Source organism: Arvicanthis niloticus, chromosome 10, assembly GCF_011762505.2.
Source record: "Arvicanthis niloticus isolate mArvNil1 chromosome 10, mArvNil1.pat.X, whole genome shotgun sequence".
In the NCBI taxonomy this organism is placed as follows: Eukaryota; Metazoa; Chordata; class Mammalia; order Rodentia; family Muridae; genus Arvicanthis; species Arvicanthis niloticus.
Window position 1 is genome coordinate 54,105,176 of NC_047667.1, and position 23,329 is coordinate 54,128,504.

Sequence of the window (23,329 nt, forward strand, 5' to 3'; positions counted from 1 at the left end):
TGTCTGTCTGTCTGTCTGTCTCTGTCTCTCTAGCTTTCTGTGTCTGTAGATCAGCATGTAGCTGTTACCTACGTCTCAGCACCATACCTGCCTGCGTGCAGCCATGCTTCCTGCAGTGATGGTAATGGACTGAATCTCTGAAACTGTAAGCAGCCCCCCAACTAAATGCTTTCTCTTATAAGAGTTGCGTTGGTCATGATAGTGCTTGGCAGAATTGAGCAGTGACTGTGACAGCCAGTAAAAAGAGAAGAGTAACGTCGATAATTACAGTTAAATTATTTCTGTGACCTTTGCTCAGAGGGAGAGGTGATGCCGCGTGGGTAGAGCTCGTTCGGGTGTGGGCCACTTTCTGCATCTTGCCTGTCACAGGACACTCCATGCAGACCACAGTGATTCCTTTGTAGTAAGGTGAAAGCTTTTCCATTTACAAAATTCTCTGATTCATTTATTCATTTGCTAAGCCTGTGTTTACTGATAAGCTACTCTGGGCATCATGGGCACAGCAAAGTGAAGCAATCCCTGCTCTTACAAACCTTGTCTTTTAACTTGTACAGAGTCACAGGGACCATATGTAGAAAGAGCTGGGTAAGAAAGCAGAGAATCAGAGACAGGGTGCTGCAGTTTGCTTAATTCCGTAGGAGCTGGGACAGACAACAAAATTAGTTCTTAATCAGACAAGCAATAAATTTGTAATGCTTGGTTCTTTGAAGAGGACACGGGGCAAGAGATGAAATAGAGATGGGTGCAAGTGTGGGTTAACTGGGGACAGGCAAATGGTAGCTTATATGGCAAGACAATGATTGAACTGGTACAGGATGAGATGTGAAGGTATCCATGAAAAGAGAGGGAGTCTGTGAGGAAACAAATGTGGATGTCTCAGCGCCAGGCCTCGTTCGAGGACAAATTGAAGTAAGGAAGATACCCACAATTTAGACTGAATGGGAGAAGGAGATATTTGAAAAATTATAGGCAAAGGAATTCTGAGCTCAGATTTGCAATAGGGAATGCTCCAGTTGCCTATACATTATATCTAAGTTTTGGAGATCATACTTTTAAAATAGTCCAGGACCAGGAAGAAAGTTTTGTCTTTATTTAGGGTTCTATCTATTTAAAGAGCAGGAATCAATCTGAAAATCAAATGTTGGGGTTGTGGGGTGAGGAGGAGGAACAGGAGGAAGAAGAAGAGGAGGAGAAAGAGGAGAAAGAGGAGAAAGGGGAGAAGGAGAAGGAGGAGGGAAGGCAGAGCCCTGGTATAGAGGCCACTAAATACTAGCCTGGAACTACATGCTAAGCCATTTGTCTTATATCTAGATTTCAAAGCTCTCTCTTGTTAGCAGATACTGGAGCAAGAGTGAAGAAGAGTGTGTGGCGGGGAGGGCAAAGTCTAGACTTTTTTTTTTTTTTTTTTGAGACAGGGTTTCTCTGTGTAGCCCTGGCTGTCCTGGAACTCACTCTGTAGACCAGGCTGGCCTCGAACTCAGAAATCTGCCTGCCTCTGCCTCCCAAGTGCTGGGATTAAAGGCGTGCACCATTACTGCCCGGCAAGTCTAGACTTTCTTTAGCTCTGGCTGTGCCCACCCACCTTCACATAGCGTCCTTACATCCCTGTACTGTGAACTTTGACAGCTAGGATACAGAGAGGCATGCCAGGAGTACTTGTATCTTCTCAAAATTTCTTTCTAGAAATAAAAACCAAAGGATTTTAAAAAATTACATCTGTGTTTGCTCTCTCTCTCTCTTCCTCCATGTATGTGTGTGTGTGTATGTATGTGTGTGTGCACACGTACACCCGTGTGCATGTGGGTTCATGTCACAGAGAGCATGAGAAGGTCATATGACAACTTGTGGAAGCAGGTTCTCTCCTACCATGTGAGTCCCAGGGATTGAACTTTCATCACCACATTTGGCAGCAAGCGCCTTTACACAGTGAGCTAACTTGCTGGCCCCTACAAACAAAGAATTTGAATTCTTGAAACTGAATCTGAATCTTGAGGTATCTACATACTTCTTCAGAGCCATGATCCAATATGCCCAAGGTCAGGGACTGAGAGTGGTTGACCAGTTGGCTATACTGCTTCAGGGCCCTTGTGGCCTGTTGTTGGTTGGCATAATAAGTCTGGGAAGATTTGCTCAATACAGTTTCTGTGCTCTCTTCCATTAATGACAGAATCTGAGTTTTGCCATTTTCAATCTCAAATAAATGCTGCCAGTTCCATTTATGACCCAAGAGCTAACTGCCTATTTCAGGGATCAAAGCTTGGCTGGGTCAGGTAGGTAGCTTTAAAACAGAAAAGAGACTGATAGCAGAGGGTAGGGGGCCTTATACTGGAAAAAAACCTTGGGTATAAATTCAGGTGGAGGTAGAAAGAGAAGGAAGAGGAGGAGGAAGAAGGAGGAGGAAAATGAGAAGGAGAAGATCGTATAATCTGTTCAACTCTGTAAGAATATGGCCAGAGAACAGAAGCTCATGTAAGGCCATGTTCAGGTTAAAGCTGGGTGTGAACAGATGGACAACAGAGTCAGGAAGACCGTCTTCTGACAGTGCCTTTGCCACCAGGGTACACTCAACTTCAGCAATGTCCCAGTGTGGAAGAAACCTTGGTTAGTGGAATTCTGGGAAAGGAGGGGCAAGACTTCATCTCAAGAAATTCTAGTGCATAACTAGGAACAAGTCCAGAACCACTGGATGAGACAGCTGAGAGAAGGGGTTCATAGTCCCTGATGCCAAGACCTGCCTGGTTTGTAATCTCAATGGCTCCTTGAGAGAGGGCTTCAGTGTCCAGCATGGTTTGAGGGGACCTCATGCTCTTCTCCTGGACCCCTCCACAGGACTGTCTCTCACAGACTTCTTTCCCCACTCTCGGGGAGTCAGGAGCTGCTATGGAGTTAAGTTCTGCCTCTACTGCGCCTCAGATGGAAATGTCTCTTTCTCCTCAGCTGTGGTGTTGCCTAGAAAGAGACAATGTCTGAGAGTGAAGGCTGCTTGCCAGGCCAGACACAGTTCCCAAAAGACCTGTGAGCCGGCCTCCTGCTCAGCCAGTGCTTGCAGGCACGCTTTTACTTTTCTGCCTTTGTTTGTCTAGATACCAGGTTGGGTGACAGAGAAACAAGAACACGTGTCAGAGAGGGCGACTGCCAGCTACTGTGCAGTCTCCACTACCCCACAATGAAGTCCGGCCACCAGGCAGAGGGACTAGGGTCAAATGGACCAGAAGGTCTTCAGGTATGAGGTGGTGCTTGCCCATCAGGTCAAAACTAGTGCCTTCCTACAGCTGATATTTCTCACAGGTCGCCGGAGGGTCTATGAGCTAATAATTCTGATTAACTCTCTTATTCGTTTTAGATGGGAGGAAATTTCTGTCTGATTCCATTTAGGAAATACGCCCTCCTTGGTCAGTCAGGCAGGAAGAGTTTTAACTACTTAGATATGGACTGGAGAACTAAGCTATAGTTCAACTGGGGAAAAGTCTCTTGGAGGTTCAGTGGTAAAGGATTGTCCCCTTCCCCCCAGCTTGATGCTTTGCAGAGTAGTAGAAAGTTCAAGAGGTGTGGCTTGATGAAGTCGCTAGGTTGTTGGAAGCATGTCCTTGAAAGGGGAATCCTGGGACTTCTGGTCTTTCAGTCCCAAGGAGGTGAGTGTCTCTGCTCCACAGCAACCCCTCCTCACAGCCTTACAGGGACCCAAAGCCACAAGGTGAATTGGTGAAGGCCTAAAACCTTCAAAATTTTTGGTCAAAATAGATCTTTTCTTTCTGTGAGTGATTTATCACAGACAGGTATTCATCACAGCCAGAGAAAACTGACCAGCACAACTACGACATAGCAATGAGAACAGCCTACATGTCCACAGGGACAGTGGCAAAGTTGGAATTGTGAAGATTAGACTCAGGAAGGGACGATCTGGGACTCACGACCAATTGATGTGTGTCCGAGTTGGGCATGGAGCTTGCTCGGCAAGTGCAAGGGGAGGCAATGTTTCAGCTGCTTCTGGGCTGAAGAAACATCGCTGGGAATTGTGGGATGAAGTATTGCTGGGTACTGCTCAGAGCAGTAGATAGAAAGGAGGTCTAAAGACGAATTCTAAGAAGAGGGAAATCCTTCCTTTCTTCATCCATGGAGCCGCTTGACAAAGCACAGATGATGTTCTCGGAATCCCAGGCCCAGCCTCTCAAAGCAGATGATAGAATAATAAGTTTAGAGACGAAAGCTTAAAGATAGCTACAGAGTGATGGAACAGGCTTGCAGGATGGGAGTCTGGAGTGAGCAAAGGAGTTAGAGTTAGAACACTCAACCGGTGTTCTTGCATAGGCTTATGTGGGCTTCTGTAGAGTAAGATGGCCCCCTTCTTCACCATCTAAGTAGAGAAGACTGGATAAGCTGCAAAACATTTGAACTTGGAGGCAGCTCTCCAGAGTTGGAAAGGCCACCAGAGAAGTGAGAGCAGGATAGTGCTGCCCTCTTGTGGACACCTGTGGTTCTGCAGTAGGGTAGCTTAGTATTGAAGGCAGGTGACAGTTTACTGAAGGCAGGTGACAGAATGACATACCTTCAGGAAGAATAGTGTGAGGCTGATGGAGAGGAAGGAGACCTCAGAATTGGTCCATGACCCAAAGAATCTGAGACTGTTTCTTCAGAAGAATGGAAATTTCTTATCACTGAGGTGCTCTGATGGAAGGGATAAGCCCATCTCCACATTCTGGAATTTTTAAAGCAAAGAGGTTTTTTGTTCTTGTTGTTTGTTAAGTACCAGAGAGTAAGTTGACCAATGCTGTGCAAGGATACAGGTCAGAGTTCAAATCCCCATGTGAAAGCCAGACATGATGGTTTGTATCTGTGACTCCAGCATGGGCAAGTGGAGACAGGGAGGGACCCAGGGATTGCCAGCCAGCCTAGTTGTAACAGTGAGCTCCAGGTTCAGTGAGCGACTGTGCCTCAAAAAATATAATGGAGAGTGATAGAGGAAGAATTCACTGCCAGCATCTGGCTTCTGTGCGCACAGAATGTGATTGTGCCTACATGCGCACTCCTTGCACACACACACACACACACACACACACACACACTCAAAAGGACCAAAGAGTAGATATTTTAGGATAGACAATAATTAACTAAAAGATTATGATCATGTTCCACTAAAATGCTGAATTTTAAATGTTAGATAATTCCCACATACCAAGAAATACTATTATCTGTCTTTTTGACTCTTGAAAGTCATTTTAAAATGTAAGTTCCATTTTCAGTTTGCAGGACATGAAGATAGGCAACAGGCTGGTCTGGGCACGGAGCTGTAGCTCCTGGACCTCTGATGAAGGACCACACTTTCATAGGTAAGACATTGGGTTGTGCTATGGCAACTTGCAATCATCAGACAGTACCTGCACTCCCTCATCACATCCCAGGAAGCTGCTTGTGTGTGCCCACAGGAACTGGCTCCATGGGTCCCCAAGGTGGGGTAGACTGGGCTATCTGTTCCCTGATGGCTATGTTGGGGCACCTGTGGGAGGAGCTCTGCTTGTTCTCGTGTTAACTTGTGTTACGTGACTCTGAGAGGGAAGACTTTTGCAGCTCACTATGCTGCCTTTACTTCCTCACTAATAAGGACCACCAATCCTGCAGTGACAAAGGCATGTATCACCCTGCTCACTATACACAGGATGGGGGTAAGAAAAATGTGAGTTTTTACACCATTTACCGGGAACTCAATAACACACATATCTTTGTTATAATTTCTCTTAAATGCATGGTGTTGTTTGCTCCCTGGGCAATTAAACCCACAAGTGGCAGATATGAGGGTAGAGACTATGCAGATGGGAAACTTGAAGGGTTTAATTGCCTCTTATGCTATTCTCTTCTTCTTTTTTAAAAGATTTATTCATGTATTTATTTATTTTTATGTATTTTATGTACACTGTAGCTGTCTTCAGACACACCAGAAGAAGGCATCAGATCCCATTACAGATGGTTGTGAGCCACCATGTGGTTGCTGGGAATTGAACTCAGAATCTCTGGAAGAGCAGTCAGTGCTCTTAACCGATGAGCCATCTCTCCAGCCCTGCTATTCTCTTCTTTGATGTTGAGGATGCTGTTATCTTTTGGATAACAGAGATGGGAGTGAAGGTTGCGTATTTGAGTTTTCTTGGATGCACATAAAAACTCTCTAAAGTTTCTTAGGGCCAGCGTGATACACACTGGACAAGGCAGGAAGGCCTCCCATGTTTTGAACATCACAGTTTGCTTTTCTCCTTTTTTTTTTCTGGCCACTCTGCCAGCCTCAAGGAGACAGAAATCCCAAGACACAGATGTGTTTTCCAGTGACAGATGTAAAATCAGCTGGCAATACAGTGAGAGAGATTTGCAGAACAGCCTGGAAAGGAACAGGTGCAGAAGAGGTGTTGTGTGGATGACCTGTCTGAGGGCAAAAGAGGCAGCTCTTCCATTGGGTAAAGAAAAAGGATGGACAAAGGTTCTGCCCATACCCAAACACTGGGTTGTGCTGAGGAGATGGCAGGGGACCCTAACTGGTGGAGGCACCCTGAGTGGCCAGCACTGACTGGAAGGGGAGAAGAGATACAAAGGTAGAGATCCATGTATAAAATTTTGGATTTGCCTTGGGACTCACAGAACCACAGTCGCCACTACAGTCTCACAATCCTGCCCAGAAAACCCACAGGGCCTCTGGTCTGTGAAGGGGAAGGCTGGACTAGCTATGTGCTAGGGCCTGTGACTAGAGCTTCCTGTTATGGGATAGAATCCAAAGCATACTCAGAAAAGCAGGCCAATGGATTAACAAACGCCCTGCGGTGTGAGGAGGTGAGAAATAGCATCTGCCCTGCGGCTCAGGGGAGCAGGCTCAGCCTGAGAATGAGTCAGTGGGAAGATGAAATGCCGAAGTCCTCTGATGGCCCCGGTCCCATCACCCTGCCCAGATGTGGGAGATTTCAGTCAACTTCAGACCACACCCATCTCCCATGCAGGCCAGCAGGACAGCAGACCAAGTGTCTGCACAATCCAGCCTTTAGCCGTGCTGGCCTAGAGGGAGATTAAGGTGCCTGCAACCTGATGAGGGAGGCCAGGGGCAGCCTGTAGCAAATAGCAGTGGGCAAGACACCTGCGGGCGGGCGGGCACTGCTGAACTTGGCAGCGATGTCCCCGAGCAGCTTTCGGCTGACATCCAGGGTGGGTCTGCTTCTGCTCACATGTGAAATCAATGAGATAATAGATGTGCAAACACTTGGGAAAGCCACCAAGCTCCTTGCTGCACTCTCCCCTGCTGCTCCTGAAGCTCCTATTTCTGCCCCACCCCCCACCCCTCAGCCTCACATCACAACTAAACAGAGGCTGAACATTGGTTGATTTGATTTCTGAGAGCTCCTGCACTCAGCTCATTTCAATATTGGCTTCTGCTCTGGTTCAGGCAGTGGATTTTTTTTTTTTTTTATTCCAGTTTTTGTCTACTTTTGAAGTCAGCCTCTCAGACACCAGACATGGTGATCATAGACCCTATTCCTGATTACGTAACCCTCCTGGTCAGAGGAATAAACTCAGAGGCCAGCCACCCCGTGCTTTGCACTCCTGGGGTGTACAGCTCTCCTTGGCCTCCTGCCCTTGGCATCTTTGCTCAGCTATGCCATCTGCCTGGAATGCCTTCATTGTCGCCTGTCCTACTGACAGTTTCTTCCCCTTTGAAAGTCAAGGTTCGAAGGTTGTGGATAAATTATTGATGGGATTTAAAAAAAAAAAACAGGAAATGGAGTCATGTTTCAAATGTTGCAAGGAATTTTAAAAAATTTTAAAAATAGGGTCTCACATACTCCAGGCTAGTCTGGAACTCACTGTGTACTCCAGGGTGGTCTTAAACTTCTGATCCACCTACCATTACCTCGTGACTTCTGTCATTAGAGGTATGTGTCGCCATGCCCAGTTCTATGACTAGACAGGCAATCTACTCCCCAAACACATATCCACTGGGACCTTTGTTTTTTTAAATCTTATTAGTATGTTCATGCATCAAATACACATCTTATTACAAGGTCTGCTGAGGACCCAGAGTGAAATTTCAGTGGGATTCATTTCTTCTCAGTTGGGAGTGAAAAACAACATAGAACCATGAAGTTGGAGCATGCTTTTCCTTTGTGTCTTTCTTTCTCAACCAAGTACAGTCACAACTTCAATACAGGCACACAGACATCTACAAACTGGATAGTGCCCGTTTCCCTTGGTTACCGGGAAGCTCAGGGGCACATATTTGAGTCAGTTAACAGTATTGATTTGTTCACACTAATGCTTACACATAACAGCTGACAACTGTGTTACAGTCATGTCACCGAGGTTCTTGCCCCCCCCCAAAAGCCAACTCATACCTATGGTACCTGCTTGGCCTGTCCTTGGCTTTAAAGCTCTAGCTCACTAACCTGATGCCTGCACTGTTGACGCTGTTTGCTACGTCTTTTCTGAAGAGGTGACATATCGTCGATAAACTAAGCCTATTCAAAAACACACATCCACTGTTCTGAGTCACAGATTTCCATTCTTTTATTATAAATGGTCCCTCTAAGCCACCTCAAGACAGAAACACAACGCACATGCTGTTGGATGCAATCGTGACCATTTTGTAGGGTGTTCCTTACATTTTCCTGTTTCACCGTGTCGCACAGAGTGACACTTAACGGTTTATCCTTTATTCAAATATCAGTTCCAGGTTAAGATCTTGGGGCACCGGTTCGCTTTTCTGTTTCTAGTATATAATTTTAATTTTAAATATCCATTTCAATATTGATAATGTTTATACACCACCTCAGATCCTATTTGGAAGCTTAAGTGAGATGAATTAAATAAAGTGGCAGTTTATTAGTGACCCGGCCGTCTCCCCACTGCAGCTTAACATACCGGTGGTGCTGGTGCATGTACAGGTCTCCTGCTTTCTGAAAGCATCCAGAAGAAGCTGGAGTTTCCTGATGGGACTGTCTCCTGTCTCCATGGAGAGCCCATTTAGACCTGTTGCCTGTGTCCAGGTATTGCCTGCCTAGGGGTCTGTTCATAGTTGCCGGGTCAGCTGGCTTCCTATCATCATAACATGTGACATCATATGTGTGTGAAAGAGAGTACGAGTTTTGACTCAGCCTTTGTGTTTCTGTTGCTTTCAGCCCTCTGAGAAGGCAGTGCATCATGGTGGTAGTATGAGCAGAGCAAACCCCCAATGCCTCGTGGCTAAGGAAAGAGAGAAAATAAAACAGAGAAGAGGAAGGGGCTGTGTTTTCTTAATAATCTCCAGGGACCCAGTTACCCCTAATAACCTTAAAGCCTCCTACTATGCCACCCCCATATGCTCTCACATGCATTGCGTATGTGTATTTACATGGGTGTGTATGTCCTCTCTCACACACACGTGTGTGTGTATTTGTATGTGTGTAGTTTTGCGCCTGTGAAAGTCAGAGGTCAAGCTCAGATGTCATTCCTCAGGTACAACCCATCTTATTTTTTGAGACAGGGTTTCTCACTGGTCTGGTGCTCACTAAATAGGCTAGGTTACCTGGCATGGGATCTGCCTGTCTCTGTGTCCTTGATACGGGGATTACAAGTGATCGCCACTGGGCTCTGCTTTTTTATTGGGTCCTGAGGATTGAATTCAGTCCTCATGCTGATGAGGCAAGCACCTTACCACCTGACCCATCTCCTGGTTCCCCAGGTCCCCCTCTTTAGGATTCCACTGCCTCCTAATAGTGCCACAGGCTAGGGAACATGAACTTCAGGGGAACAGTGCAGACCCAAACTATACTAAGTGCTGTACCCTGTCCCTGCACGCTCCAGCTATACAAAATTCTTCACTAGTACCTAAACATCTGAAGATCTCTGCCTGATTTGATTATACGTTTCCCAAAGGTATTATGAATGCCACAGACTAGCCCGAGGTCATCCCAACTCCACAGCCCATCTTCCTTACTGTCCTGTTGTGTCACCATCTCAGCCACAGAACACAGTCTGATCACAACACCAAAGCACCCCGATCACTCAGTGTGGTGTTCTCAATGAGAAATGTCCCTTTAGGAAGTAAAGCCTGGCTGGAGGGAATACGTCACTGGGCATGAGCTTTGGCAGCCCCTAACTGCCCAACTGCCCAACTGCCCCACTTTAAATTGCTATTCCGGATTCCTTTGTGGGGTTGAGAGTAATCTGCCAGCTTCTCACTCCAGCTGTCTGCTGCATGTCTTCCCACCATGTGGACTTTCCCTCTGAAACTGCAAGTCATGATAAATTCTTCCTTCCAGTTGCTCTGGTCACAACACTCTATCGCAGTGACAGAAAAGTACACCCATAGGCTTAGATGTTTCAAAACCTACTTTAATCATGGTTCTTCAATGCTTCAACCTCTCTCCTGGCCCACCACCCACCAGAGGTAGGGAAAGAAATGAGGGTTGTGGATCTGCTTAGAAATAGTTCTTTGGGGGTGATTACAATCTTCGTTGTCAGCAATCCAGTATACGAGCAAAATGGCAAACATGGAGCAGCAGCAGCAGCAGCAGCAGCAGCAGCAGCAGCAGCAGCAGCAGCAGCGGCAGCAGTCCAGTCCACTCATCAAACACCACATACAAATCAGTAGCAGTGGCTCAATCCAGAAGAAATCGTGAGGCATGACATGAGTCAGTGGAAGTAGTAAGAAACAGCCAGAACGCCACCAGAAGAGCTTTGGTGAGTTTCTCTCTATGAAGTCACGACAAGCAACAAGATCGGCAAAGAAAGCAAGGCGAACCAGTGCACGAGTATCGTCCACTGTCTGTTGGGTTCTACTTATACTCTTTCCAAACATCTCGAGGCCCTCAAGCATCTGTTCCAAGAAAACATCACATGACACAACTGAGTCTCCAATGAAAGCAGAAATTCTCACTTCATACACCCAATGACAACTGCTGTCCCTAGACACACAAACTCTGAACACTGATAGAGTTTCTGCTTACACATAGAGCCAAGATGATTGCCCTTCAAAAGTTACATCCCCAAGTGTATGGGTAGGTTAGAGGGAGACACAGGGGTTAGGGGTTGAACATGAGGTTGGCCAGAGAGAGGATTAGCTGTTTCGCCCGCACTGTTCCACAAACTCCTTACTGTTCTCAAGGACTGTCTGATTCCCTTTATAAAGATGAGACGAGAGCATGGGGCGTTTAAGCACTGCATGATTAAACTGCTCAGAAATGTTGGGGCTGGTTTAGAGCTCAGGCCTTGGTGTTTCCAAAGCTCACTCATGATCATTCTGAAACATTCCATCAGAGTGGGCCACAGCTTCAGGGCATTCTCTATGCATGGGATAAATATGTAGGTGGCATACCATGGTCCCTTCAATGTGTGACTCACAGGAACATCACAGGTGGGTCTGACCAGGGTGCTTATCAAAGAAGCTCACAGTGCATCGGGCAGAGACGGTGGCATGAAGATGACTCTGCTCTGAGCTTGGTGGAACTTCCTTCACCCCTGGGGCTGTGCTTGCTTGCTGGAGAGTGACCTCACTGATGTTCCTAGAGCAAGTCCTACAGACATCACCTGACTTCTCTCCTGTTGCAGAGGCTGGCTTAGAATGCCTTCTCTCCCTCCAGAAAGAGCTGTTGCGCTTGGTAGTTCAGCTCAATCAAGAGACCTGACTGTTAGCTCGGGGCTGGGAGATTCATGGGGAAGGAATGCAGAGGTGAGGGGAGTGTGCAGTCCGAGTGCCCCCCCCCCCTTGGAGTCTCTGGCTACCCTTGTCACTGTGTGGCTGGATCTGTGCAAGCAGCAGTGTTTCTGTTTATTTTACTGTGGTTTAAAATGTACTTTGGCATTTCTTAACAAATAACACAACTTTCCCTTTGTGTTTCCCTTAATAAAGTACAGAAATGAGAGAAAAAAAAAAAAAGAAAGAAAGAAAGAAAAGAAAAAGTAAAAAAAAAATGTCTCTGTCATTCCTGCTTTATGCAGGATCACATCCTCTCCCTCTCATACTCCCTCCCACCAAACACTGGGCTCTGGCTCCTTCCTCCTCCCTCTTCCCTCCTCCCTCCTCCCTCCTTCCTCCTCCCTCCTCCCTTCTATTTCTAAAGCTTGGTGAGTCATGAGTCTGATATTTTTGCCGGTGTGAGTGTGTGTTCATAGGTACGTAGGTACACGTGTGTGCATGCACATATGTGTGTGGAAGACAGAGGCCAATTAACGTGTCATTTCTTAGGAGATGTCTACTTTGGTTTTTTGGAGACAGGGTCTCTGATTGGCTGAGGATCACTAATTAGGCAGGGCTGGCTTAGCACTGTGTCCCAGGGATCCTCTTGGCTCTGCCTCCCCAGTGCTGCTGGGATACAAGTGTGTACACATCTTTTAGAACATAGGTTCTTGGGACTGATGAGTGAGTGCCTTACCAGCTGACCTACCATTCCACTGAGAATGAGATTGCTGCTTCTGTCTTCAGTGGTAGAAGAGATGACTCCACAGTGGGTCTGCATGCTTCACTTCATCTGAAAACTGCTGCTGGAATGAAGACAGATGTGGGAAAGAACAGAATCCGGGGTCTCTCCCATGTGAAAACATCCCCTTGGGTTGTGAGGTACTTGTGTAGTTCTGTGAATACTCCCTATTAAGTGGACTTTGCCTGCTTTCCTCCAGTGACAGTGGCTTCCAGGCCAACCTGACAAGGATATATCTAATGTATTTGATATATTAGATGTATAGTATTTCCCCACAGCAGTGGTTCTCAATCTGTGGGTCGTGGTCTGTTGAACAGCCCTTTCCCAGGGTTGCCTAAGATAATCAGAAAACAGGGATATTCACATTAAAATTTATACCAATAGCAAAATTACAGTTAGGAAGTAGCAAGAAAAATAATGTTATGGTTGAGGGTCACCACTGCATAAAGAATTGTATTTAAAGGGTTGCAGTATTGGGAATGTTTGCAATCACTGCCTCAGAGGCTCATGGGTTGAATGCTTGGTCCCTACGACAGCAGTGTTTGTAGCTGGGTCCCCTGAGATGTGAGTGAATCAGGAGGGCTCAAACCACACCAATTAATTGCTATTCTATTAACTCCAGTGCATCCATTAGGAGTAGGGCACAGTTAGAGGAAGTAGGTCATAGGGTGTGACGTTGAAGGGTGTGCTTTGTCTGTGGCCTTTCTTCTCTCTCTTTCTGCTTCCTGGTGACCATGAGGTGAGTGTTGTTGATGTTTTGCTGCACTACCATGTCCTGAGACGATAAAGCCAATGACCACGGACTGACACCTCTACAACCAAGAGACAAAGTAAGTCTTTCCTACCTTTGGCTGTTCTTTGAAAACTAGATATTTATTCTAACCATGAAAACCGACAAATTCCCTTCTAAGAGCAAAGTACTAAGCTAAGGCATACCTGCCTGAAATTACAGGGTGTTTGATGTTTGAAGCACTGGTTGTCTCCTTGCACAGATAATGGCAGATTTTCACACTTTAGTTTTAACACCAACTATGCAGTAACAGCAGCTGTGGATGATGCCATGGTAGGAACGTGCAATGGGCACATGCAGCAAAGGATGCTGTGAGTGAAATGTTGACACAAAATTAAGCAGTGTTGGTGGGTGTTTTAATACCCTTGGAAAGAACAGGAGACCCTGGGCACATTGTTGCCCTGTCTGGGTGCTCCAGTTTAGGAGGGGTATGGAAAAACTGAACCAAGTTCAAATGCAAATGGACAATGGTTAGGGTGGCTCTTTCATCAGCTGAAGATTCTGGGAGTAGCCGAGATCACTTTCTGAATGGGTAGCCGAGATGAATCAATGGCCCAGAAGAGGACATCTCCACCAGAATAAATTTTGACAACAAAATGTTTGGATTGGATGAGTTTGAAGATTACTTCCAACTCAAAAAAAGCTATATACTGGGGTCCTACTTAAAGCTTACTTACTTACTTACTTACTTACTTACTTAATTACTTCCAGAAATTCTCTAAAGAAAATAGTTTGGAGAATTTCTCAGAAGAGAGAGACTATGGCTTATTTTCTGTGAAGGGCTTCTGGGAAATGATTCCATGGCATCTTCTCTCATTAAATAGGCAAAACAGCAACCTTTTAGTTCTGTAGTATGAAGGCTATGCATGTTCCCTAACTCACTGGGAGAGGCCAAATGAATCACAGAAGAGATAACAACAAGCAAAGTCCCCCTCACATCCCCAACACACACCTTAAAGACAGGGATCTATTATGTAGCCCTGGCTGGCCTGGAACATGCAAACCTCCAGTACTACCTTCCCAGGTGCAGTGAACATAGATGTACAAATGCCATATTTGGATGAGGCTCTGTATCTTTATTGATGGACATATCAAGCAGGCACATCAACTAAGCCTATACCTCAATAACAACTTCACAATACACTATGCTCTACTCCTTGGACCAAAGCCGATCAATTTCATAGGCTGCTAGATAACTAATGGCCCAGTCCCAGTGGCAAGGTTAGGAGTAGAACTGAGCCCTCCCTCAACCTATTGTCCCGTTCACTTCGATAGTTTCATGAAGTCACTGCCCTGTAAGAGACCTCACTCAAGGCTGCCCTATCTCCATCAAGTGCCAGGTGCCATGGTTGCTCCATGGAGTCTCTCGGGTTCCCTTGGATCCTGTCTTGCCCAGCCCTCCCCTTGGTGGCCATTTCACATGACCACAACCCCTGCCTTCTCAACTCCTCTACTCTCATTTCCATAGTTTGAAACTAAAAAAAAAAAATTGGTTCAGAAGACAGGAGGCAGGTTTTTTGTTTCTTTTTTTGTTGTTGCTTTTTGTTCTTGTTTCTCTTGTCTCTAAGAAACACACCTCATCATCAAGGACAGATACTGTCTTAGAGAGAAAGGAAGTCCTCAAGCAGATAGAAGTAGGAAACAAGCAGGTAAAGCTATACCAATAGCAGACCAAATAGATTTAAAACTAAAACTAGTCATAAGACATAAAGAAGATGGATTATCAAAGGGAACAATCTAAGAAAATACAACATATGCATAAAACACAGGCACTACTGGGTGTTAGGCCACATATTAACTATAACATCATAATAGTGGAAGATTTCAATACCCTACTGTCTCCAATAGAGAAGTCATCCAGAGAAAAAGCAAACAGAGAAACACTGGGTTAAGTATTCAATGGACACAACAGCCAGCCATCTATAGAACATTCCACCCAGACATTGAAGAGTTCACATTCTTCTCTCAGCAGCTCTCTCAACATTCTCAGAGTAGATCATGTGCTGGCAAGACACAAAGCAAGCTCCAACAAGTATAGAAAACATGAGACAACATTTTACATTCTATCTGACAAAAATGCTAGATATCAACAAGAGAAAACTGCAGACAGCACATAAACTAACAGAGATTTTAAAACAGTGTTAAACAATAAATAGCTTAATGAGAAAACAAGGAAACTTTAAAACCCCTAGAGTGGGATGAAAATGAGAACACGACACACCAAAATCTGTGGGATACAGTGGGGGTGGTTCTACAAGGAAAGGTTACAGCCCCAAATACCAAGGCAGACAAATCAAAACCACAGCAACAACACAACCAAGAGTGCAAACAAATAGCTTAATGATTTATTTTAAGGCCTTGGAAAAGCAAACCCCCAAACAAGTAGATGGGGGGAATTAGGAACAGGGCAGAAATAAGTGAATTATAAACAAACGGAACAATACAAAGAATCAATGAAATGAAGAGTTGATTCTTTGAGAAAATGAACGAGATTGACAAATCCTGGGACTGGAGAGATGACTCAGCAGTTAAGAGCACTGGCTACTCTTCCAGAGGACTTAGATTCAATTCCTAGCACCCATATAGCAGCTCACAATTGTCTAAGAATCCAGTTCCAGGGGCATCTGGCGCCCTCTTCTGGTGTCCACGGGCAATAGACATGTTCATGGTGCACAAAGAGGAGTACAGGCAAAGTATTTGTACACATAAAATAAATTTTTTAAGAAATTGGAAGTTAAAAAAAAACCCTTAGCTAAATTAATTAAAAGGGATAGAGTCACAATAAAGAGAATATCAAATTAGAGGCAAAAGAAATAGACATAACAGATAATAAATAAAATCCAGAAAGTTATAAGGACATACTTTAAATCTATATTCTTTTAAGTTAGAAAATCTAAAAGAAGTGGAAAATTTCTAGATGCATATGACCCACCAAAATTAAAATAAAACTAAATAAACAATTCAGACTATCTACAACCAGCAACTAGATTGAAACAGTAATAAAATGTCTCCCAACTTAAAAAAATCAGCACCAGATGAAGTCACTTCAGAATTCTTTGAGACTCTCAAAGAAGAACCAAAATCAATACTACACAAACTATTGCATAAAGTAAAAAGAGACTGCTTTAAAACTCTTTATGAAAGAGTTCTTATCCTGATACCTAAATCAGAGTAGGACAAGACAACAAGAATTATCTACGAGCTCATCTCCTTAATGAACATAGAAGCAAAATCCCCAGTAAAATACTGGCAAGGCAAATTCAAGATCACATCAGAAAGATCATTCATCATCACCAAGTTGGCTTCATTCCAGAGATTTAGGGATGGTTCAATAAGCATAAATCAATAAATGTAAGATTACATAAAGGGACTCAGAGACAGAAATCACATGAATATCTCAATAGATGCAGAAAAAGCTTTCAACAAAATCCAGCATCCTTTTGTGGTTAAAGTCAGGGAGAGGTTATGAATAAAGGAAGAATACCTCAAGAGAATAAAAGATATATATGACAAACCTATAGCAATGTCATAACAAATGTAGGAAAACTCAAAGCATTCCCACCAAGATCAGGAAAAAGACAAAGTGCTCACCCTCTGTCCTATTAATTAGAGTGACTGAAGTCTTAGGCAAAGGTAAGGAAAAAGAATTCAAAGTATTTTTATTTGCAGATGACATGAAGGGCCCATAAGACTCCACTAGAAAACTCTTAGAGCTGATAAATCTTTCATCAATGAATGACAGGATACAAAACTAATACACAAAATTGGTAGCCTTTCTATACATTGGTGACAAACGTGTCAAAAAGGAAATCAGGGAATCAATCCAATTTATAATAGTCACATGCAAAAACATTAAAGTACTTAGGATTATACCTAAGTAACAAAACAAAAGACCTGCACAATGAAAACTTTAAGACATTGAGAAACCTGCTGCTATCTAAATATTTAAGTCTCTACCTGTAGATCTGCCCTAACAAAAGCAATTTATAGATTTAATATAATCTCAATGAAAATTCCAAGAACATTTTTCACAGATATTGAGAAAGCCTAAAATTTATATGGAACCACAAAATACCAAGGATAGCCCAAACAGCCCTGAATAAAAAGATTATTGCAGAATGTATTATTATACCTGGGTTAAAGTTATACTACAGAGCCACAGTAATACAAACAGTGTGGTACTGGCATAAAGCCAGACAAAGATTAATAGAATCAGGAGACTAGAAGACCCAGATAAAAGTTCATACAACGGTGGCTACTTGATTTTTGACAAAGATGTCACATTCAAGTATATATTATTGGAGAAAGGACAGCATCTTCAACAAAGGGTGCTGAGAAACCTGGATATCTAAATGCAGAAACATGAAACTGATCTCACGTTCATAACTCAACTCAAAACCGCTTGAGGAGTTCACCACAAAACCTGGTAATCTGAAAGTGCTGGATGAAGTAGGAGGGAGTCCATTTCAACATAAACATAGGTGGAGACTCTCTAAGTAGGACTCCAACAACATAGGGAACAAATGGAACCACTGGCAACTAGGGTTTTATAAAATTAAAGCGCCTCTGTACAGTAAAAGAGACCGTCAGTCTAGGGAAGGAGAAATCCAGGATGGGAAAAAAATTTACACCTATAAATCAGTCAGAGGATTAGTATCTAGAATGTACAAAGAATTAAAAAAACAAATACAAAAACCCTCAACTCAACCCAACCCAAACCAACCCAAAATCCCAAACATTAAGAAGGCAATCTATTTTTAAAAAATGGGCTACTGAAACTAGAGAGACAGATTAGTGGTTAAGGGTACTTACTAATCTTCTATATCTGAATTTAGTTCCCAGTACCCACACCAGGAAGCTACAAACACCTGTCACTCCAGCTCCAAGGGATCTGACCCCTCTTCTGCCCTCAAGGTAGACAGACAGACAGACAGACAGACAGACACACACACACACACACACACACACACACACACACACACGTAAACCTAAAAAAACTTTAAGGAAATATGTTTGTAGAACTATATAGAATATTTAAAAGAAGTATAAACGTCCAGGAAACACTACAAAAGTGTGCGACAGAGCTAGCCATTCATGAAATGCAGATCAAAACCTCTTAAATAGATTCCGATTCACCCTAGTCAGGTAGTCATCATCAAGACCACCAGTAACAAGTGTTACTGGCATGCTGTGAGGAAAGGACTCTAAATACATAAAATACTGATCTGCCAGGTCACATGTGCCCACTGGTGCAGCATGGGTGTTACTAGGGTAACCAACCTCTTTCTGATTGGCTGTGAAGCCTGCTCCACAGCAGGATATTCATGCCTGATACTACAAACCTCTCTGGTCAAAAGTTCATGGCTATGGAGGTCATAGGCCTTTGAAGGGAAATCTCCTCCTTCTCTTCCTCTTCCTCTTCTTTCTCTCCCTCCTCCTCTTCCTTCTCCCCCTGCTAAATGGCCATGTTGCCAAACTACCACCTGAATATTTATACTTATAGTCATAGATCAATGCTGCTATCAGCCTTGGTTAGAGAAGGTTCACAGCGGGTAGCAATAAATGTAGAACTGTATAACTAGCTCAAGTGCTAAGAACAAACGACTGCATTACTGTGTATGTTCAGCCCTGTGTGGGACATCTGTATCAGCCCCCAGTCATCAAGCCTCAGCGAACAGGGAGTAAGTATCATGGAAGAATGGGTGGAAAGAATTTAAGAGCTGGCAGACGGGAGGAGTAGTGTGATTAGCTGTCTCCTGGGTCTGACACGGCCCTTGCTCTCATGGACTCACAGAAGCTATGTGATATGCACAAGATCTACACAAGATCAGTCTAGTCAGAATTCAAGTGTGAGAAACTACCAGCAGACTTGGAAAGGGAGAATGGATTTCCTCTGGGAGTGTGGCCACTGATGGATTTCCCATGCTGCCGTGGATGGTCCTACAGTCATGCATACAGGACAGCATTAGTTAGACTCAGCAGGTTGCATTGAAAACCGAAGAGAAAAGGACACAAGAAGGAGTGTTGGGGAGGTCTGGGAAGTGAGGATGGATATGATAAAAATATATTGCCTATGTATAGAAGGGGGAAAAACCATGGAGGACTGAGACCTTTGCTTGCTGATCCTTCCCTGCAGGCTTCAGACTATGGCAAGAGGCTCATTCATCCCCCCAGCCAAGTAAACGCTATTTGTCAAACATACCTATGTGCTTCTGTACTGAGAGTTGTAGAACTTACAATGGGATTGTGAGACACAGTACTTTTACCTGAAGTGCCCAAACCAACTGGGGGAAAGACATTCACACCACAAACCTGGGTGCTCTACAGGAACCAGACTTTCTTCCTGATGCCAGAACCACTAGAAAGACTCAGATAAAATGCCATCTATTTCTCCATTGTCTGGATATTCACCACTGGATGGATATTCTTTACCCACTAGTTAAATATGTTTCATAATCTCAAGACTTCTAGTTAAATAAAAAAATCAGCTGGGCACTTAAAATATTATTTCTTGTGGGTGTATTTGCTGTGCTTTTTTTTTTTTTTTAAACAAATTTCTATCTTATATTATCTCAAGAATACATGTAATTTATCCGCCACCCCCCAATCCTATTCTATCTGGATGACAGACAGGACAAAGGTCAGGTGTTTGAAGACATACCAATAGCCACCTGGGTAACAGCAGAGAAATCTCCTGGCTGTATTAAACCCCAAAGATTTGTCTAGGACAATAAATAAAATTATTTGTTCTGCCTACCTCACAGGTTTGTTGTAAAGATCAAGCAAAACCATGTATATAGAAGCATCCTATAAAGCAGTATTTTAATATAGGGCATTAAACTCTGCCCTTTTCCCTTGTTCCTCTGAAGTCATATTCTGTGTTTGGCTTGTGCTTGTGGATAGAAAACACTTAAGATGGTGTTGGGCAGGGTGTGTGTGTGTGTGTGTGTGTGTGTGTGTGTGTCCCTAAGCACAGAAGAGCTTGTTTGCTTTAAGTTCAGGAAGAGATCTTTTCCTTGGTGAAGGCACTAGGGAATCCTTGCTTACGTGGTACATACTCTGCTTGGGTTGACCACGCTACAGTGTTGGATTATTGCCATGGGGTTTCTTTTAGTGTAGAAATGAGGGTGCCCCAGAGAATCCCATGGAATCGGACCTCCCAAAGGTGTTCCGGAGAGCAGGCTAGAATTTCAACGTGGACGGGTGTCCCATTTCCTTAGGGCAACCCGAACATTGACACTCTAATTGTCCCCACCTTAAATTGTAAAGATTAGATGAGTTGGCTACGGAACGAAGACTGGCACAAAATTAATGATCGATAAATGTTAGCCAACACAATGATGTGTTTATTGAGTCACTTGGCCCCAGGCTTTTCTTGGAATAGAGGAGCAAGACCCTGTTCCTGCCTCTAGAGAGGCTGGAGGGCTGTCGCTGCAGTCGAATGTTATGAATCATAGGGAATTAAAAACTGCCCCCAGGAACCTCTTTTCTAAGAAAAGTCCCCTTGGCTGACTTCTAGTCTAGCGTCCAGCCAGCCGGATGGGATAGAGGGAGCCTGATTCAAGGTTTGGCCATGGGTCCTATTATTGCATTTCCCAACAGCGAAGCGGTTTCGTTCAGAAACGGTGAGTTGAGTTTTAAGCCAAAACAAATTTGTAAGTTGCAGGAGCCAGTGGGTGAGTGAAAGTCGGAGGAGCTCGGAGCTTCTGGTGCCCGAGTTCACAAAGCAGGGGGGAGGGGGGCTCGAGGCGCTCCCCATGGCCTCCAGGTGAGGACTGCCTGAGGTTAGTCATCACTTACAGCGCAGATCCGAGAGCAACCGGATCCCCATCCCGCCCGCGCGCAGTCTAGGTGGCACGGATCTCTGCCGAGGCTGGGGCGCAGCTCCCCCGGGGCAACCGTTCCACGTGGAGAGAAGGAAAAGTTTGGCGCGTCCGAGAGGTCCGGGCAGCGGACGGGAGCATCAGGCTGCAGCCTCGCGGTGTGGGTCGAGCAGCCAAGCCGGGAAACCGAGCACCGCGGGCCCCACCACGGGACGCGCTCCCAGGCCCCCGCCCTGTGCACCCCACCCCCTTCCCGGGCCGCGCACGCAGCCAGCGGCCGCTGTCAGAAACCGCCGGAGCCGCCTCGGAGAAGAAAGCAGGGCGAACTTTGCACCCAGGACCCTGGGCCTCGGGTTTCCCCGCCGATCTTAGAGCAGCTGCCTGGCTTCCCCTTCCCGGCTGCAGAGCGGCGCGTGTTGGCGGGACGTCCCGAGAAGGATCGGCGGCTTGTGACCACGGCCCGGCCCGACTCCGGCGCGCCGAGGAGCGGAACCGGGGGCCGGCGTTCGCTCCTGCTCTCTCCCGGGCGCGCCGGAGTCCGGGCGGCTGCTCCGGCTGCAGCCTCGGGGACGCCGCCTCCCTCCACCGAAGCTGCCCAGCGCCTCCCGGCTGCTTCGCGCCGCTCCGGAGGCTGGAAGCGAGCTCGCCCATCAGGTAAGGAAGGCTGTGGGGTTCCTTAGGCTCCGGCTCGGGCGGGCGTGTTTCTGAAAGTTGATTTGAAATGCATCCAAGAGTGAGCCGGGCCAGTCGCGGCTCCTCCCCAAGGCGACTCCTTTGCTCCTGCAGACGTTCCCGGCACTGGCCGACCGGCGGGAGGACCTCCCCGCGCGCCCCGCACGCCTACTCCGGAGCGCCCCCCACCCCCGAAAGCAGAGCGCAGCGCCAGGAGTACGGAAGCAGGCGGGACAGTCTCCGAGTCCCTTACCCTGCCTCTCTCCAACCCAAGACAGGTGAGGGTCAAAAGTGAGTGGAGGTGCCGCCGGATATCGGACCTGGTTGATCCTGTATACTTGGTCCTGGCTCTGAGAGCAGGCGCAGCCCGACCCCATCACACGCAGTACCATAGTTCTAGTAGAGAGATCCCTAGGGGCCACACTAGTATAGGATGGGGCGGAGTCGGTCTTGGAATGAGAAACCTGGGGACAGGGGTGGGGGTGGGGGTTAGGAGAACGCAGTTAGGGGGCGGAGGCCTTAGTACATAACGCGTTGGCTTCAAGTGAAATCAGAGCCGTCCGAGCAATTCACGGTGGCTCTTCTCTCTCCTCCCACCTTACATTTCCTTTGGCTGGACTCTACCCTCTAGGCTCATTCTTGTCGCCCTGGACACTCCTTCTGTCCTTTCCCAGGAGAGTGGCAACTGAGGGTGCTGAGTCCCAGCAGGCACGGAAGCTAGACTCTACTATTTCTCCGCTCTACAGGTCCTCCTGGCTCAACCCGAACATGTTGGACGGCTTGAAGATGGAAGAGAACTTTCAAAGTGCAATTGAGACCTCGGCCTCCTTCTCCTCTTTGCTGGGTAAGTGTTCAACAGTGTGCGCCCTAGCGCATCCTCTTGCTGCCCGGCCGAGAGCACAGGACGTCAGCTCTCTGGTACTGGGCTGCTCAACCGGACTAGCACCCTCTTCATGCACACAGAGGCGTCCACACTCTCTGTCTTTCTGTGTCCATCAGTCCTTTTGAGTCGTCCCTACCCAAATACAACCACCAAGGCTTCTCAGGCTTCAAGAGCTCAATATCGAATTCCCCAAAGCCTTGAGGGGCGGGCGAGCATGTTCACAAGGCATTTGAGTGGCAAGTGATTAATAATACCCAAGGCTGGATTTTTAATCATGGAGCTGATCGACGGCTCATAAATGCCACCGGTTTCTCAAAAGCCTGTGTCCTAGCATGAGAGGTCCGAGGCCCAGAGCTCACAAGTTCTTCTCTTTCCCCACCAACTACAGCCCCAGTTTTAGTACTGGGCATGGCCGGGAGGCTTTTCCGGGCTGGTGGGCAGCGCTGCTCTGCGCTGGGATTAGCTTGCCCGGCGGGGACCTTGCCTGGTCTTTAATTAACTGAAGCCGCATCCCAGTTCCGAGAGCTTGGTATCCCTCTACCCCCAACCCAGCCACTGTGAAGGAACAGAGAATAGAGAGATCCAGAAGAGTCACACCCGTGGGTCGTTCAGAGCTCGGGCCAACAATTCTTGTTTTGGCAGTGTCTCTTTAAATATGCCTCTGGAATTTTCAAGTTTAGAGAAAAAATGTTTTTGTTTGTTTGTTTTGCTTTGTTTTTTCTCTCTTCCTGTTTCCTTT

At 45.8% G+C, this 23,329-nt stretch overlaps 1 protein-coding gene across 1 annotated transcript in view; it reads left to right on the forward strand.

Annotated features, from left to right (window-relative positions):
• The first annotated feature begins 21,859 nt into the window (after positions 1-21,859).
• Lmx1a (LIM homeobox transcription factor 1 alpha) overlaps positions 21,860-23,329 on the forward strand; it is a 144,062-nt gene continuing 142,592 nt past the window's right edge. Inside the window, exons 1-2 of the mRNA XM_034513124.2 lie at positions 21,860-21,985; positions 22,454-22,551. Coding sequence (XP_034369015.1) covers positions 22,476-22,551 — 76 coding nt within the window. The 5' untranslated portion in view covers positions 21,860-21,985; positions 22,454-22,475. The remainder of the gene's footprint in view (positions 21,986-22,453; positions 22,552-23,329) is intronic.